The sequence below is a fragment of the Acanthisitta chloris genome, unplaced genomic scaffold (genome assembly GCF_000695815.1).
Source record: "Acanthisitta chloris isolate BGI_N310 unplaced genomic scaffold, ASM69581v1 scaffold98, whole genome shotgun sequence".
Lineage (NCBI taxonomy): Eukaryota > Metazoa > Chordata > Aves > Passeriformes > Acanthisittidae > Acanthisitta > Acanthisitta chloris.
Genome location: NW_008686233.1, coordinates 1 through 15,972, shown reverse-complemented (window position 1 = coordinate 15,972; position 15,972 = coordinate 1). Strand labels below are relative to the sequence as shown.

The 15,972-nt window shown below is 41.8% G+C and overlaps 1 protein-coding gene across 3 annotated transcripts; it reads right to left on the bottom strand.

The window, feature by feature from the left end:
• Nucleotides 1-10,985: 10,985 nt before the first annotated feature.
• LOC103807300 (calcitonin gene-related peptide) lies at nt 10,986-15,223 on the bottom strand. Of its 3 annotated transcripts, none has more exons than XM_009080026.1 (4): nt 15,132-15,223; nt 14,685-14,816; nt 11,776-11,963; nt 10,986-11,460 (listed from the first exon to the last, which is right to left on the bottom strand). In XM_009080026.1, exons 1-3 carry the CDS (start codon nt 15,215-15,217, stop codon nt 11,801-11,803), a joined length of 381 nt encoding a protein of 126 aa, XP_009078274.1. In that variant the 5' UTR covers nt 15,218-15,223; the 3' UTR covers nt 10,986-11,460; nt 11,776-11,800. The 3 variants fall into 3 exon arrangements, with proteins under 3 accessions (XP_009078274.1, XP_009078275.1, XP_009078273.1); XM_009080027.1 differs by having other exon boundaries at nt 11,776-11,960; XM_009080025.1 differs by lacking the exons at nt 10,986-11,460; nt 11,776-11,963 and adding an exon at nt 13,348-13,884.
• Nucleotides 15,224-15,972: the final 749 nt, after the last annotated feature.

Sequence of the window (15,972 nt, the reverse complement as noted above, 5' to 3'; positions counted from 1 at the left end):
AATGCTGTCCTGACTTATATGCTTATGCTCCATTGGTTTTGTTTTTTTGGTCTACAAGATTCTGCTTCACTGAGTAGACAGTACAGACAGCACCCAATAAACAGTATTTTATAACTCCTCGGCCCTCATGGCACTGCACATTTCTCAGACACTGTGGCATCACCCACTACTTAGCTCTTGGATTTTCTTATAGCACCTGTCATCACAACCACATTCAAACCCAGCACAAATCTGAAGTGACAGCATGATTATTCCTGCCAGTGCTTCTCTGCCATGAGTGGATACCAGCAATCAGACTATCGTAGCAGTTTTGAACCTTTCATTACTTCCAAGGAAGTTTGTAACAGGGTTTTGAAGAACTTTGTTTTGGGAAGGTGGGAGGCTTAGATCCCAAATTCATCTATAGAGGGGTTTCTTCCTTTACCCCACTCCCAATGCAGTATTTCCTCCAGAGCTGTAGAGCAAAACAGTGCTTTGCTCACCATCACTACCAGCAAGCTTCAGCAGAAACTCCCTCTCAGAACCACCCACAAATAAACCTCAAAATAATTTTTATTTGAAAGGCCAGTTCAGTCACACAGACACACTTGGCCTCACCATCACAACTTTCTCCACTCCTCCTCTGCCTGTGCTGGACATCCTTTAACTTCCCCACTCAATGCATTAACACATCATTATCACTATGATCATTAGGAAACCATGAGGCAGTGGGAGTACCATACCTCAAGATACTTACCTTTTGGATGAAGCTGTACTGTTCCTCAGCTCCAAAGGCCAGCTGGGAAAATGCTTCAGGGCCTAAAATTGTGTTATTGGCACACACTGATTTTTACAACACACTCTATGTTGATGTATTCTGTGTTCTTGTAATCTGTGACGTTTTCTACGAGGCATCATCAGATTTCAGCCAGCAAGCCTGAAGATGTGCTTCTCTTTGAAGATGTGCTTTTCTTTAAAGATGTGTAGAATTCCATTGCTTTGCAGCAAAGTATTTGAACATACTTTTAATTTTATGTCTATGGCACTGGAGCATGAACTTCATTAGGCTTTTTTTGGAATTAGATTGACTATTCCTAGATGAGTAATGGACAGCTACCAAACACAGTTGTTCCAGCTCATTTATATAAGACATTTATTTTTGCAGATGACTACCTGGGAAAACAGGTCAGGTGCACAGCACTGGCAGGGGTCTGCCTGGCACTGCTCTGCTGCTCGCTATGATAACTCTCTGCATCATTCAGGACCCAATGAATAATTCAGTGGAGTTTCATTACTTCACCAGTCCTGTTTGGTTTACTGGAATATCATCCTGTGGTTCAGCATCCACCTGACTTTAGGCATAAAACCTGTGGACAATGTAGCAACTCACAAAGGCTGGACGGAGTATTTTCTGTGATGCTGCAGTCTTGCAAACTCACAGTACCTCTGGTTTTCTGTTTGAGAAAGTCAACTGACCAGAGAAACTCAGCATAAACTAATCGATACATACATCTTGTCTCTTTTACAGACTGTGGCAAAGTTCAGTTCTTTCACTTGCTTGATTTGAATTGAAAACAAAACACACTGGATTTGCAGAGGTCTGCCAAACAGCAGGTCAGGATGCTCTGTTCCTCTTACATGTTTAGGGTAAGACCTGTGAACTTTATTTCAAAATGCAAACAAAAGAAGGATTGGTCTGTACTGCAAAAAGCCTGCCAGTGTTCCTGTCACACAGGTATTACACCAGTAGATACCAGGCTTGTAACATAAAACACAGCAGGTGTTCACTAGCACAGAAATACTGTGCAAGAATGAAGAAAAGTTACCAAATATTTTGACCAGACCAGCTATATAAGTGAAAATCTGAAATCTACAGTTGTTATGCTCAACAGCAATGCTCCTATGCTCATGAATTTACCTTTTCCATGAAAAATAAGTATTAGTATTGCTCTATTTAATGGCTAATAATAGGAACTCCTGCAGAATATAAACTTAGTACTGTACTAATCTGGATTAAAAATAGGAAGCATATTTAACATCATCCAGATCAATAGGACTACAAATAATTGATTTGCCTTTAGACCACCTGCAAAACTGATGAATATCCAGAAAGACACTTCTGCTTTTCAGTCACTTCTCTTTTGAAAGAAAACAAAACCCGTTTGAACTTGAGTAGCAAGTGTCATTTTATGTAAAAAGAACCAGAAGTTACTCCGAGTCACTCACACCTCTTGGTTACTGAGTTATACCAGAGACTTTCTGTGGCTCCTGTGCCCTCTAGCTTCTAGAAAATGTATTTGCCAATCACTCCCTTAATTTGAGCGGGTTTATATAGTTTTCATTTCTATCCAGTCACTCAAAACTTGCCTTTTCCTCTCTTCTTCCCAGATATAACTGTAACCTGAGACTAAAATGAAGATGTGAAAATGTTAGTCTAGATTCTTGTTTATATTAAAGGCACTTCCTACTTCTGTGGCAATTTAAATGGTCTTTATAGGCTGACATTATAACAATTTAGATTCCTCTGTGAGTGCTGCAAAGGAGATTCAGCTCACTGAGAAACGCCAACTGAACTGGATATACTAATGCTGAGAAAAAAGCAAAGTTGTGAGACATATGGGATACTAAATGAGGTCCTTATATGGTGTACAGCAAAAAGCACCTGATGCACAAATCACAGGCTTTTCTAGTCAGTACAGTGAAGGCTGTACTTTGGGAAATCCCATCAGGTTTCAGGATGAATTTCTGATAAGAGAGCAAAACCTGTCTGTGGAGGGGAATAGGCCCATAAAAAAACAGATTATCCTGGTGTCCTGAGCTAGAGATCCTGTAGCCTGATGGAGAAAGCAGTTTTCTTGCACAGTTTAGGAGGGCTGAGGGAGCACGACCAGCTTAAAGCTGGCTGGCTGTGAGAGAAAATCCAAGTTCACTTTTATCTTGACATATTATCAAAAGAACCAGGGAGAGAATTGTATTTTACCTGCCAAATTCCAAGCCTTTACCACAAATCCTGCCTGACACATCATTAGAGTGGCACAAGTGGCAGCCTATAAAGCGTAGCCTCTGCAAATGTTGCAAGGGATACTCGAATAAGGAATAAAACTTATGTTGAGGGGAAATACTGGTGATTACAGTGAGAGGTCTTACAGTCCCTGAGCTTACCCAGGCTGTTCTTTCTGTGAGTGGGAGACCTCAGCAACCTATGCTACCAAGAGACAGGACACAGGGCTAAGGCTTTCACTTACAAGTGCTGCAGCTGAATACCACCACTGTCATATGGTGATATTCCATCATCTTTCTGAAAGTCAGTGGAATAAGAGAATAGGGACACTAATCCTATCAAAAACGTCAGTCACAAAAACATTTCAGTAAGTTAGATACTAAATGCCTGTGGGTTTTAAAATACACAGTTATAAATCCAGTGCTCTGACTCATGAGGACAAGGTAACACATAGATAGCTCTGCCATTGTCTAGTAGAAAAAGGTGCAATAAAGACATTTTGCTTCTTCTGAGAACCTAGGTTAAGAAACAGAAGCAAAAGGCAACTTCATGTAATGCAAACAAAATTTTTATACACTGAAGTGTGCAACCTTAGCAGGAATAAGCATAAACTAGAAATAGTCAATGCATAAAGTTTATGTAAACATCTTTGACTTTACTGTCAGTATACATAAAGTGTTTCAAAAGGCTTGGCCTCCCATCTGCTTATCTGCAAGCCTTTTAAATGAAAACTAAAGCAGTTTTCATTTAAACTCTGCAATTCCAGCATTTAAAGGTCAGATCTATTTCCTTTGTCTATTTAATTGTCTTCTTTTATTACATTAAGAACAGAAATCAATATTCATTTTCATAACTACTTCAACTCTCAGATAGTATCTTTACCTGTAGAATGATAAAGAAGACTTTTCCAGCTTATGAGGAGAGGACTGCATTAGCTAAGAGTAAAAACTTTGCCCAGAAACTATACACACACTCAAAAGCATCCCTGACAACACTGTCTTCTTCAGCCTGTCTAGGAGGATTGACATGCTAAAAAGCATCCCTAAGCCTGTTCCATAGATAAAATCTGCCTGAAGTCACAGCACTGAAAGGATTGTCATCCTTGCCCCGAGGCAATTGCTTGGAATTCATTTGCAGCAACAGACCATTCCTACTCACTACTACTACTAACTATGATGTTGTTCCATATAAAAGCATGGTCATATTAAGAGCTAAATATGGAATGATAAACAATCTATGCAACTAATTTAGGAATATATGCTAATTAGAATAATTTGCTCCCTCCACAAGGAGACAGTGAAGACCTTTAACAGCCCTTCGAGCATGTCAGCAGAATAATGGGCAAATTAATGTGTCTGACATAATAGATTTGGACTCTCAAAGTGTTTGCAAAGCTACAAAGAAACTATCAAGACTCCAAATAGCCATATGATGATGTCCCTTCAGTGTGGTGGCTTGATCCTGGCTAGACTGCAGGTGCTCACCAAAGCTGCTGGCATTCTCCATCCTCAAATGGGCATGGGAAGGAAAATACAATGAAAGGCTCATGGGAGAAGAGAAGGATGGGGAGAGATTACTCAGCAGTTACCTTCACACGCAAAGCAGACTGAACATTAATTTAATTTATTACCAATCAAATCAGAGTAAGATAATAAGAAGTCAAACCAAATCTTAAAAGAACACCTTCCCCCCACCCCTTTCTTCTTTCCAGGCTTAACTTTACTCCCAATTTCTCTCTCTCTTCCCCGACCAGCAGTGCGGGGGGATGGGGAATGGGGGCTGTGGTCAGTTCATCACATGCTGTTTCTGACACTCCTTCCCACGCAGGGGGAGGACACCTCACACTCTTCCACTGCTGCAGTGTGGTGTCTCTCCCACAGGAGACTGTCCTCCACAGACTTCTCAAATGTGAGTCCTTCCCATGGTTGGACTTCTTCAGGGACTGCTCCGGCGTGGGTCCCACAAGTGGTCACAAGTCCTGCCAACAAACCTGCTCCAACATGGACTCCTTTCTCCACAGGTCCTGCCAGGACCCTGCTCGAATGCAGCCTCCTTTGGACATCCACCTGCTCTGGCATGGGATCCTCCATGGGCTGCAGGTAGATCTCTGCATCCTCATGGATCCTTGTGGGCTGCAGGAGACAGCCTGCCTCACCATGAGCTATACCACGGGCTGCAAAAGAACCTCTGCTCTAGCATCACGAGCACCCCCTCCCTCTCCTCCACTGACCTTGGTATCTGCAGGACTGTTCCTCTCACATATCCTCGCTCCTTTCTACTCTGGCTGCAATTGCTGCCATGCAGAAAGTTTTTCCCCTTCTTGTATACATTGTCACAGAGGTGTTATTACCGTCACTGGCAGGCTCAGCCTTGGCCAGGGGCTGGTCCACCTCGGAGCAGGCTGGCATCACCTCCAACAGACATAGGGGAAGCGTCTAGCAGCCTCTCCCAGAAGCCACACCTGCTACCAAAACCTTGCCCCACAAACCCAAAATTATCAGAAATGGCCTGAGAGGGAGCAAACAAAAAGTAAGCAAAACCTCTGGTTTTCTAAATAGCACAATTGTTCCTTATGATTTCTGACTTGCAGCAAAGCAATACAGGAAGATAGCTGGCTGTGCAACAACACTGGGCAGGACAATGGGAGTCCATGGGCCATCTCTATCAGCTGTGGCAGAGGAGTAGGCAGCACCCTCCAGCATGCCCAGCACTCTGGGTCACAGCTGCTGTGGGAGTACTGGTGAGAGGCAATGAAGTAGCATGAAGCCACATTCCTTCTCCAGCTATGACAGCATTGTCACATCAGGAGGTGAGCAGGACATGCAGTAGGAAGAAGCATTTATATGCCTCTCTTCCAGGGGCCAAGAAGATCACCTTGGCCAAAGCAAGGCTGGAGCTCCAGGCTGGAGGAGCAGAAGTTGGCAATCCCCCTTCCTGCCCTATGAAGGGCTGGGGCACCTGCCAGCCATAGAGCAACCTGCCCTAAACCACCCTGCCATCCCCTAGCACCAGGGACATCCAGTCTTCTTGACTCAACTCCGAGGGGACTTTGAGATAAGAGAACACCAGCAACACTTGGCTGGTGCTGAAGGAGACAAATCACCAAGTTAAGAAAAACAACGTAACACATGGAAAACACTAATCTGGCTATCCCCTCCACCTTCCTTGCTCTAGTGTGATAGAGAAATGCCTGAGCTGTCTGGCAGGCAGCTCCCAAACAACACTGCTGTTGCATCTGCACATAGTAATTATGCTAATTGTTCAGCGTTTAAAGCCCTCTTTTCTTCCTCTCCTTTGCTTCAGCCCAAGGCAATTTCCTTTCTCCAGGGTTGCTGCTGGCATCTCAGGCACTCATGTTTGCTGGAAATCTTGGAAGAAGTTACTCAAGACAACCTTGGTCGGGGTTACTCAAGATCGTTGTACCTGTGTTTCTACCAAACATGACTGTCACCTGCAGGCAACCGCACTCCTTGCGATGTAGGTTCCTCAGAGAGAGTGGCTTGGAGGCTCTCAAAGTGCAATTGAAAAATCAAATGTATATATGCCGTAGTTCATGGACACTGAACAGATTAATGCAATGTCAAATTGACTCATGCTGATGTGACAAGATGCTGTTAGGAAAAACACATCGAAAAGGAGAAGAAATGTGACAAAACAACAGCACTAAATAGAAAGCCAAACCAGCAAGGGTGTAATCATCCTTTGTAAACAGCCAATATGATAATATAATCCAAGTGGGAGAATTTTCTCACACATTAGGAGGAGGAAAAAACTCCTGCCCAGAGGTACACATTCAGACTTTTAAAAGCAATATTTGCTTTCGTGGAGGTGACACTAATAATTTAGCTAGGATCACAACTCAGCCTCAGCCAAAAGTGTAATTGGTGCAAATAAGAATTGTGATAAAGCCAAGAATAGAAAGAAAAGAGAAATGTTGCAATGATTCTGATTACTCCATTAAATGGGAAATCTCATAGAGATCAGAAATCTCATAGAGAATGTATTGCAATGTTTGGCACAATTTAGAAATGGGAATTATTTACTTTGTGAGGGGAAAAAAAACAAACAAAAAAGAGGTACTATACTCTTTGGACATTTTCTGCAGAAAGAACAATTTTAGAAGTCATAAGGAGCATCCAAAGTAGAGGACAACTTTGTGCAGAACAGGGGAAGGATGTGGTGCCTTTTAGAATAGTAAAGAGGCAGCAAATGTGTGCACCGTGTGGAGCCCTTCCAGTTGCAGGGCAGCATTCAGCTGACAGAAGCTGTGAGCATGACCATCCTGGAACCAAGCACCCAGCATGGGTGAAGCCAGGCTTGAAATGCCCAGTTCATCTCTAACTGTACTGAGTTCACCTGTTCTGAGGCACTTTAGTCTAGAAAAATGCACAGACCCAAATTCTCCAGCATGTTTTAAACTCTTCACCTTGTAGAGACGTTCAATCTGCTAATTAGACATGACAATGCTGGAGTAGATAACCAATACCAAAATTTACTACTGTCTGCTGTAAGTTGCTTTTGGCAGTGTTCAGTGTCAGAAGCAATAGCATTAGCTCTGCTCCTTCCTCACACTGCAGATAATGGAAGCTTTCAGGAAGATGAATTAAATTTCACTAACAGAAGGAGGGGAAAAAAGTGAACTAAATATCTGGAGAAAGCCACAGTGAAAGTCCACTTGGGTTATTTCAAAATTATGTTCTATCAATACATGGAGCATTGTCCTGATGAATGATTCTGAACCAAAACCTCAGTCAGAGCTCAGAGTAGGAGACCACCTGCCCCTTGGCAAAAAGCACACAGCTGAACAGCTCCTGCATCCCTGTTTTGGGAGCTGTAAAGGTCCAAGGGGACACATGTGGTGTTAACTCCTGTTATCCATCACCTGGTGCCACAGCAGCTGGCCCACAGCTGCCTGTAATCCCTGTGGTGCCACAGCCCTGCATGGTGGCTCTGGGGGCCTGTGACACCAGCAGGTGAATCTGCCTCATGTCATCAGCCCAAGTGGTTGCCCCTGCTCATGTCCAGCTGGAAGCTGCACCCACCATGAAGGAAAAAGCATCTGAGGGATGTCTGGATGCCCTGCCTTCACTGCATTTAGTCACTGGCCACAAGATGGTGCTTTTTTACCTTCCATCAGCTCAGAGACGAGGACTGGGAAAATTCATTACCTTTCCTGTGTCCATATGGTGCATGTGTCCATATTTGTGTTGGAAAACCAAACCACTAGAAAACAATCTGCAAATTAAAGCTCCCAAACTCTCTAGTTACATGAAAACAGTCTACAATCAATTATCCTCAGAAATTTTTTTCTCAGAAATTTCTCCCCCTTTTGCTTTTACTTACAAAGTGGTCCCCCAAAACCTTCATTTGCAAACAGATTAAAAAAAAATATCCAAACAACCTAATGGTTAAAGAAAACACACACAGACAAACATATAAAATCATCAGGATGATACTGCCTTGTAAACAATACAAACACTTGTGCATGACTGATCTGTAGTGTCTTCACTGACTGAATACTAAGTAATTTGGGTTTGGTGCCACTCGCACATACTGCACCAACATTAGACTTTTAACCAGCTTTAAGCATGCTTAGAATGGCAGTGTAATTAAATTGGTACATTAGAAACCATACTTTCCCTTATTAAATGCTAATTCCAAAATAGCTTTTCTCCTGGGGTAGGAGTTTGGGGTTTATTCAAGAGCTGACAAGTTTGGGTAATATTACTAAGAACAGCTCTTTTTAAAAATGGAAGCAATTTATTCCACTTGTCAAAGAATTTGATAAGCTTCAGCAGCTCTGCAATTCCTCTCCCATGTTCGCTGCCTTAAAATGTAAAAAAAAAAATAATCAGTGTTTACATCTTGGCTTTTTTCTTGTTTCAATAATAATCTGTTTTTACTAAAGCTCTGAGCAACTCAGTTTTGTGGTGAAGCATTTCAACCCCTCCACATCATGGAAAAGTATGTAAGGGTCCTCAAATTGTTTTCCCATTTGCTCTTGCTGCCATAGTGCTTTGGGCCTCTGTCCTTCACAGGGATATGTGTAGGTGAATGTATTGCATTGCAATACAGAGATCCTACTGAGAAGGGACAGAACATACAACAGAAATAGATCTACAGGTATGAATCCAGCTATTTCTTCCTAAGAAAAAAGAAAATAACAATCAAAACAAAAAAAACCCAAAACAACATGTATCAAAAGTTTCATCCAACTTTCCTACAACCAGGACAATATAAAAACCAGCACCAAGGTTACTAGAATGTTTTGCATGTCAGGTTTGTGATTTGGTGTACAATGTCAGTCTGAGAAAGTCCTTCTGGCTGACAGAAAAAAAAGCATAACTTGGTTAAACTGAAAAGAAGGACTAAAACTTTTTTTTAGACTAGATGGTCACTACTGCTGTCATGCAACTACATGGAGCAGCCTCAGGTGTCTCTCAGCAGAGAATGGCTGTAAATGAAAGAAATAAACTGCCTGATCATTTAGACTTTACAGCCAGAAGGGACCTAGGAACATTGCCTGGCTTCTTACTGAATATGAATCACTAAATTACATGTATTGATCCTAATAACTGTGCTTAGTATTTTATCTTGGAGAAGATTAAGCTGTTGAGTGCTGTAGTAGGGAACAAAAGAGACTAACTGCCACCTGTGCCCAGAGGATCTGCAGTGACAGGGAAAGGTGTTGCTGAGGTAGCCAGGTGATCCCAGCATATGACTCCCACTTTGTGTAAAGAAAAATGGGCACAAATACCTGAAACACCGTGAAGAGCAATTACAGGCTTCAAAACTGGCAGTTTGATCTAACCCAAACAGATCCTTTCACGAAGACAGTGCAGTGGTTCCCTATGTGGATACAGGACACACAATTATGGCCAAACTCAGATGCTTTGGGTGAAAATGAAAAAAAGCACTAGACTACCTCTGGGAAAGACATTTGAAAGCCAAGCCTGAATATCCCTCCTTTGCCCATTTAGGCACTGGAACTTTTCTCTCTAAACTGGTTTTATCTCCTACAAGGTCTACTTTGTACACTGACTTACCAGGGCAGAAGTGTTCCCCAAGGAGTAAAACCATAGCCACGAAGGAGCATGGTATAGAAGCGTCGTCACTGGGCAGCCTGACTGCCTGTGTCCACACTGGGCTGACCAAGCTTCTCTGTTGCTATTACACCTGCAGCAGAGACAGACAGAGGTATCATGAAAGCCTTATCCTCTACACAACAAGGAGGAGTGTCCCTCAGTGGAGATAGTGAAGAGCCATCTGCATGCAATCCTGTGCAATACGCTCTGGGATGACCCTGCTTGAACAGGGAGGCTGGACCAGCTGACCCACTGTGGTCCCTTCCAACCTTACACGTTCTGGGATTCATCAGAACTGCTGAAGCAGATTTAGGGTCAGGCTGTAAAGCACAAAACAAATCTAAACAAATATCTGACTCAGCTACTAAACTGAAACCCTGCAGCTCTGAGGAGGAAGTTGGCAGCACCACTTAGAAGTCCATGGAATGCTTCCAGCTACGCTCTTCTCCACTCACTCTAATTATTTATCCCTGATCCCTAAATAGATTCTGTCTCAGGATTGCTTCAAAGAAATGCACATTTCTGTACCTTCATTTTATCTTTCTAATTCACTTTCTTGACCTTACACAAAAATCTAGAGTATCTCAGGCCATTTCAATTGAACTACAACCTGTGTAAAAATACTTAAGTCTTAAACTTCAGGATGAAACTTGTCTCTGTGGCTTTACTAAATATAACTGTGGCTTCCTTTTATTTTCTAGCAGAAGTCTCACTAAGTGGTGTCTTCTGGGTTTGTTTCTTTTTTTAAAATATATATAAGAATAGCTATTCCTTCTGTTCTGAACTTTTGACTCAGATCCTAGTATTTATAGCTAATAAGGCTGGAGCAGATCAATGGGCTGATCTGCAATGATGTTGGCTTAGTGCCAAATGTTTCCCTAAGTGTGTCCAAATGAAAAATCAGTTTCTCAATCCAAGTGTATCTAAAATACTTTTTTTAATTTTGTGTAAATTCACAAATAATACAATATTTAAGTGATTTTTTCTTTTTTTTCTTAAACATACTGTACAATCAGGTTAGTTAAGTGCTTTACATCAAGGCACAGCACACTGTATAATACACATATGCCTTGCCAGGCAGCAGTTTAGTATAATCCCCGAGATTTGGCAGTAGGGTCAGGATAAAGAGCATGGATCACATAAGCTGGAAGATAAATAAATTATAGATGCTGTCACATTTTATTTGAAATAGAGTTGCATATAAAAAGAATATACAATAATTTAACTTTAATAACTAGATTCTCTTGTACTATACATAACAGAAGTGTTTTCATTTGTATTAAATAAAACATTTTTAATATTAGGATGAAAAATTAATCTTCTTTTTGGCTGTCTTGACATATGGAGGAGTTACTTCCATTAGAAATTAAAGTCGATTTTCAGTTTCATTGCAATCTGAAAGAAAGAAAACCAGAGTTACTGATATGCTGATAATGAAATGTTATTGGTAAAATAAGCAAGTAATGCCAACTACATTTTTGTGTTTAGTTAAACACAAAAACACTGTGAAGCAGAACATGCACAAAAGCTTTTCTTCGCATTCTAAAGGAGCCTTTGTTCTAACTGTAACATCTTTCTTTTTACACTGTTACTGGCCCTGTTTTCTCAGAGGTTACCACTGTAGGTGTGTTATTCATCCAGCAGAACCAAAATGTTGGTAATGCCACAAGTTGTTTGCACTGGAGTTTCTGTTTATTGCAAGGTATTTACCATGTTCACATTATAATTCGGCTTTCTATATTTGAAGGCTTCTTCTTCGCCTGCCGAAGGCCTTGGATCCCACATTGGTTGGTACGAAGTTGTTCTTGCCCACTCCCCCTGACCTGCTCAGGAAGTCTGCCAGACGGTGGGTCACACAGGTGGCTGTGTTGCATGCCCTCTTCTGTGCTGTGACACTGCTTTTCAGAAGGAAAAGGAAGAGTTAGTTCCCACAGCACCCACCCTGCATGCCATGAAACATCCATAAGAGATGCTATGAGTAGGAAAGCAGGCTTGCTGTGCAGCAGGCATTTGCACCTTCTGTGTGCACAGCTTACAAGTGCTAAAAGATGCATCTTTATGGTTTGCTAAATGTCAGGCTTACTTTACCAAAGGTGGCTAAGCTCTACCTTTCCTGAGCAATTAGACTGAAGACAAAGCCAAGCCAGATTTTCAGCAACACCTGAGCCATCATCTGCCTCCAGCTAGGCATTATGACCCCAGAGAGGTGCCCAGGAGTTCCAGGTTTGGAGCAGCTCTGCTTCCTCCAGAAGCTCAGAGCTGTGTTTTGGTTGAGGTGCTGCTGAAAGGCAGTAGCAGACACTGACCTTTCACTTCTCACTTCAATACCTATGCTCCATAACACCCAGAAAACTCATGGAATTCCAGCATCACTGATGACCATAGGAGCTCTCTCAGTGACTCTGATGGGCTGGATCTGCACAGCAGCTGACCAATTGCTTTCAGAGTTGCACTACAGATAAACACATTGCTTCCAAGCACTTAATGGGAACGGGGGAACCTCTTTCCTACAGTTAGACCTTTGTCTACTACAGCACTTTGCCACGGCAGTAGTTCCCATGCTTCAACAGTGTTAGTTCCGTGCTTAGAGTTCAGCCTACAGTTAACAATTTTGCTAGGCAGGGAACTTCAAGGCATACACATTCATATAGTCCTTGTTTGAAGAATACTCTACTAAAGCCATGACTTTTTCTTGCAGTAGGAGGGGATTTTCAGATAAGCATCACAAGAGAGTTTATTAATGTTAACAATGAAGGGTAGAATATTGTAACATCAATGCCATTTTTTTCTGATTACAAGATAGATGCAATGCAGTGCTGCAATAGAACTAAAGAAATCTGGGTTTGACTCTTCAGTTAAAAGAATTTAGGTGAATTGTAAATGAATGCAAATATTTTAAAGATACACAAGTTTTAACTATACCAGTGCAAAGACCTATTGTAAAGTAAGAAGGAGAAAGGAAAAGAACACGAAATTCTTACCTGGCTGTGTTCAGTACCCAGTTTTAAACAGAATTACATTTCTAGTTTATTTGAATGAATGTGCATGAGCCTTTCCTGATTTCTTTGCTTCTCAGAGTCCTTGCCAACAGGATTGCATGCATACCTGATTACAGCAGTACATATCAATGTCTGCATATAACTTGGACTTCTAAGTTCTGTTCCAGTTTTTCTAGAAATTACTGGCATTGTCTCTCTTGAACATTAAGACAACTTGTAAAATTTTTCTAGCCTTATCTAGAAGTCTCACATTCTAAAGCAAGTATTAAACCAAACAGATCTAATCCTTATAGAAAAATAGGTTTATTGGTGCATGGGCAAGCATAAAAGAAAAGAATCTACTTGTACATTTAGCAGCCAGAAATGAAGATCCTTGCTTAGAATTTTTTTAAATCAATTTCTAAGAAAATCATTTGAAATGTCAAGGCAGTGCTGTTCATTTTTATTTACTTTTTTCCCCTAGCTTGGTATGCATGTTATGTTCTCTGTCTTCCTAACATTAGGTCCATCTCAAACATTCTCTGTCGAAAACAGAATCAAAAAGAACATAGCAGAGTTAGCAATCAAAGTTAGATCCACATGCATCAGGTTAAAAAAGGGAGAGGGGGAGAAATAAGCATGTCTAGTTGTTTCCTAAGGTTCCCCATAATTTGCATAGCGATCATGTTCCAGGTCACTCAGCACATTTCGTTTCTTGCCAGGAGTTCCAGCCCCGACGTCAGTGCGAGGGTAAGTCTGCAATTTGTGCAATTCTTGAGACAGTTTGCCCAGCACACAAGTACTCAGACTGGCACAGCGTTTGGAAATGGGTCTATCCAGGCTGCAGGGGGGAAAAAAAAAACAAAAAAACACAACAAAAAACATGCCCAAAGGAAGAGTAACCTCAAACATGCATGTTCATGCATTTCTTCCCTAGATAAGTATCTCCTGTTAGGAAACTTAAAAGCTAATTCAAAAATAAATCCACATTCCATGCAAGGCAAGTTCATACAAAAGCAGTCAGAAGGAAAACACCGTTTTTCAATGAATCCAACTTTGGTGACAAGCAAGTTCATTAGCCTTTTGGATGCTCATAATCAGAGGTCAGGAAGTTTAGCTTCTCACATACTCTGCATGCTGTTCGGTCTCACTCATACACCACCATGCATTGCAATGCAAATCCTGAGAGGATAATGCAAATGCTCTTGCATGCCTTTGGTCTAAGGGAGAGTGGCGCTGCGTGCATTAGGGGAAACACATCCCCTCTGCCAGGGACTTTCCATGTCTTACAACAGCATGCACTTTCACGACAGAGAATCCAAGAGTGACTGAATGGCCCCTAACACTCCCACTAAGAAGACATACCTTTTGCTGCCATATTTTGGCATAACCCCCTCATTCAAGCTCAAATCGCCCTCCACTTTCAGATGTAAGAGACAGATAGAAGCAGGTTAACTGGGTGGAAGTCAATCTCCTGACACCAACATTAGGATGTCTCTGCAGTATCATCCTGTACTAGTTAGCTGACCCCAACAAGACAAATCTTGACCTGCAGAGGGTCTGCTCAGATGGCTTTTGCTAAATATCAAATCCATAACATTCCCCCATTGCCTCTCTCCTGCCCAGGACTGCAGTCCTTACCTGTTCCCTTCAGAGGCTTGCTCCAGCTCCTCTGCTGTCATCTGTATGAACTCTTTCACCAGTGCATTTAATAGCCTCCGAGCTTCGTAATCACTGAGCGTCACTCGGTCCGTGATGGACTCCAAGCCAGGTCTGAGCAGAGACAAGCAAAGCAGGGTGAATAAAACCCAGACTGCTGCAGAGAGCCACACACAGGAGAGATGGGTTTGACAGCATCACTGCATGTCATTGACAGTGTCTTTCACCAGTGTGAATACATGAACCGTCCTAATGCGCAGTGCTGGGCAATTTATATATGTAACCAAAAAGCCACAGTGCCAAACAGAGCATAAAGAGCAGTCACCTTTCTCTGTTACTGTAGTCCGTTCCCCTCCAAGACATCTAAAGAATATTAAGTATTTTCATACCATTCAGATATAGCATTCAGCAACAGGATCAGCTTCTTACCTGACTGGGGCTGCCTGGAAGCTATCCATCTGGCACACAACCAAGGCATAAACAGCAAGGAAAGATGAAATCTTCAGCATAACCATGATTTCCTCTCTACAACAAAGAGGTACATCAAGCAATGGCTGTTTTCCAACCCTCTCCATCCTGTAAATTCCGCTAAAGAGGTCATTGCTTCCTAGCCACAAGTAGCACAAATACTAACAGCTTTTTTTTAAATATTATCTATTTATTTTGATTACTGTTACTGTGTTTTGGTTGTCTCTGCATTTTAAGAAAGCTTAGCGCTATTACAGGGGAGGAAAATGCAGCTTTTCAGACCTGTACAGCTGTTTGCATTTCACTTAATGCAGGTTACCCCTCAAACTGGTAGAAAACAAGTTTCTCTAGCTCCTGCAAACAACGTCATAGACAGTGTGTCCAACATGAACAGACAGTTATGGGATACAAATCACAAGGAAAAAAATGTTTAGTGTTTAACATTTTTAAGAATGAAGTGCCCCCTGGTAGCACTTTACCTAAAGCTGCTTGCTTTTGGCAGTCAACACACAAATAACACAGTTCAGATTATACTATAAGAACTAAGTAGTTTAATTGCAATAAATATCTCTACTCTGAAACCAGAAAAAAAGGATAAGTTAACACTCAGTCATAAGAACACCACCTGTAAAAAAAAAAATCTATAATCGAAGATAGCTGCTTTGAGATACACTTCTCTTTCTCACAGCATCGGTGTCTTGGGCTTAAAGGAGCACACTGTAATTGCCACATCAGCTTCATTTTTGCCAGCTCCCAGTACTCGACGGGGCTCACCGGGACGACAAGGCACCTTGCAGAGGGA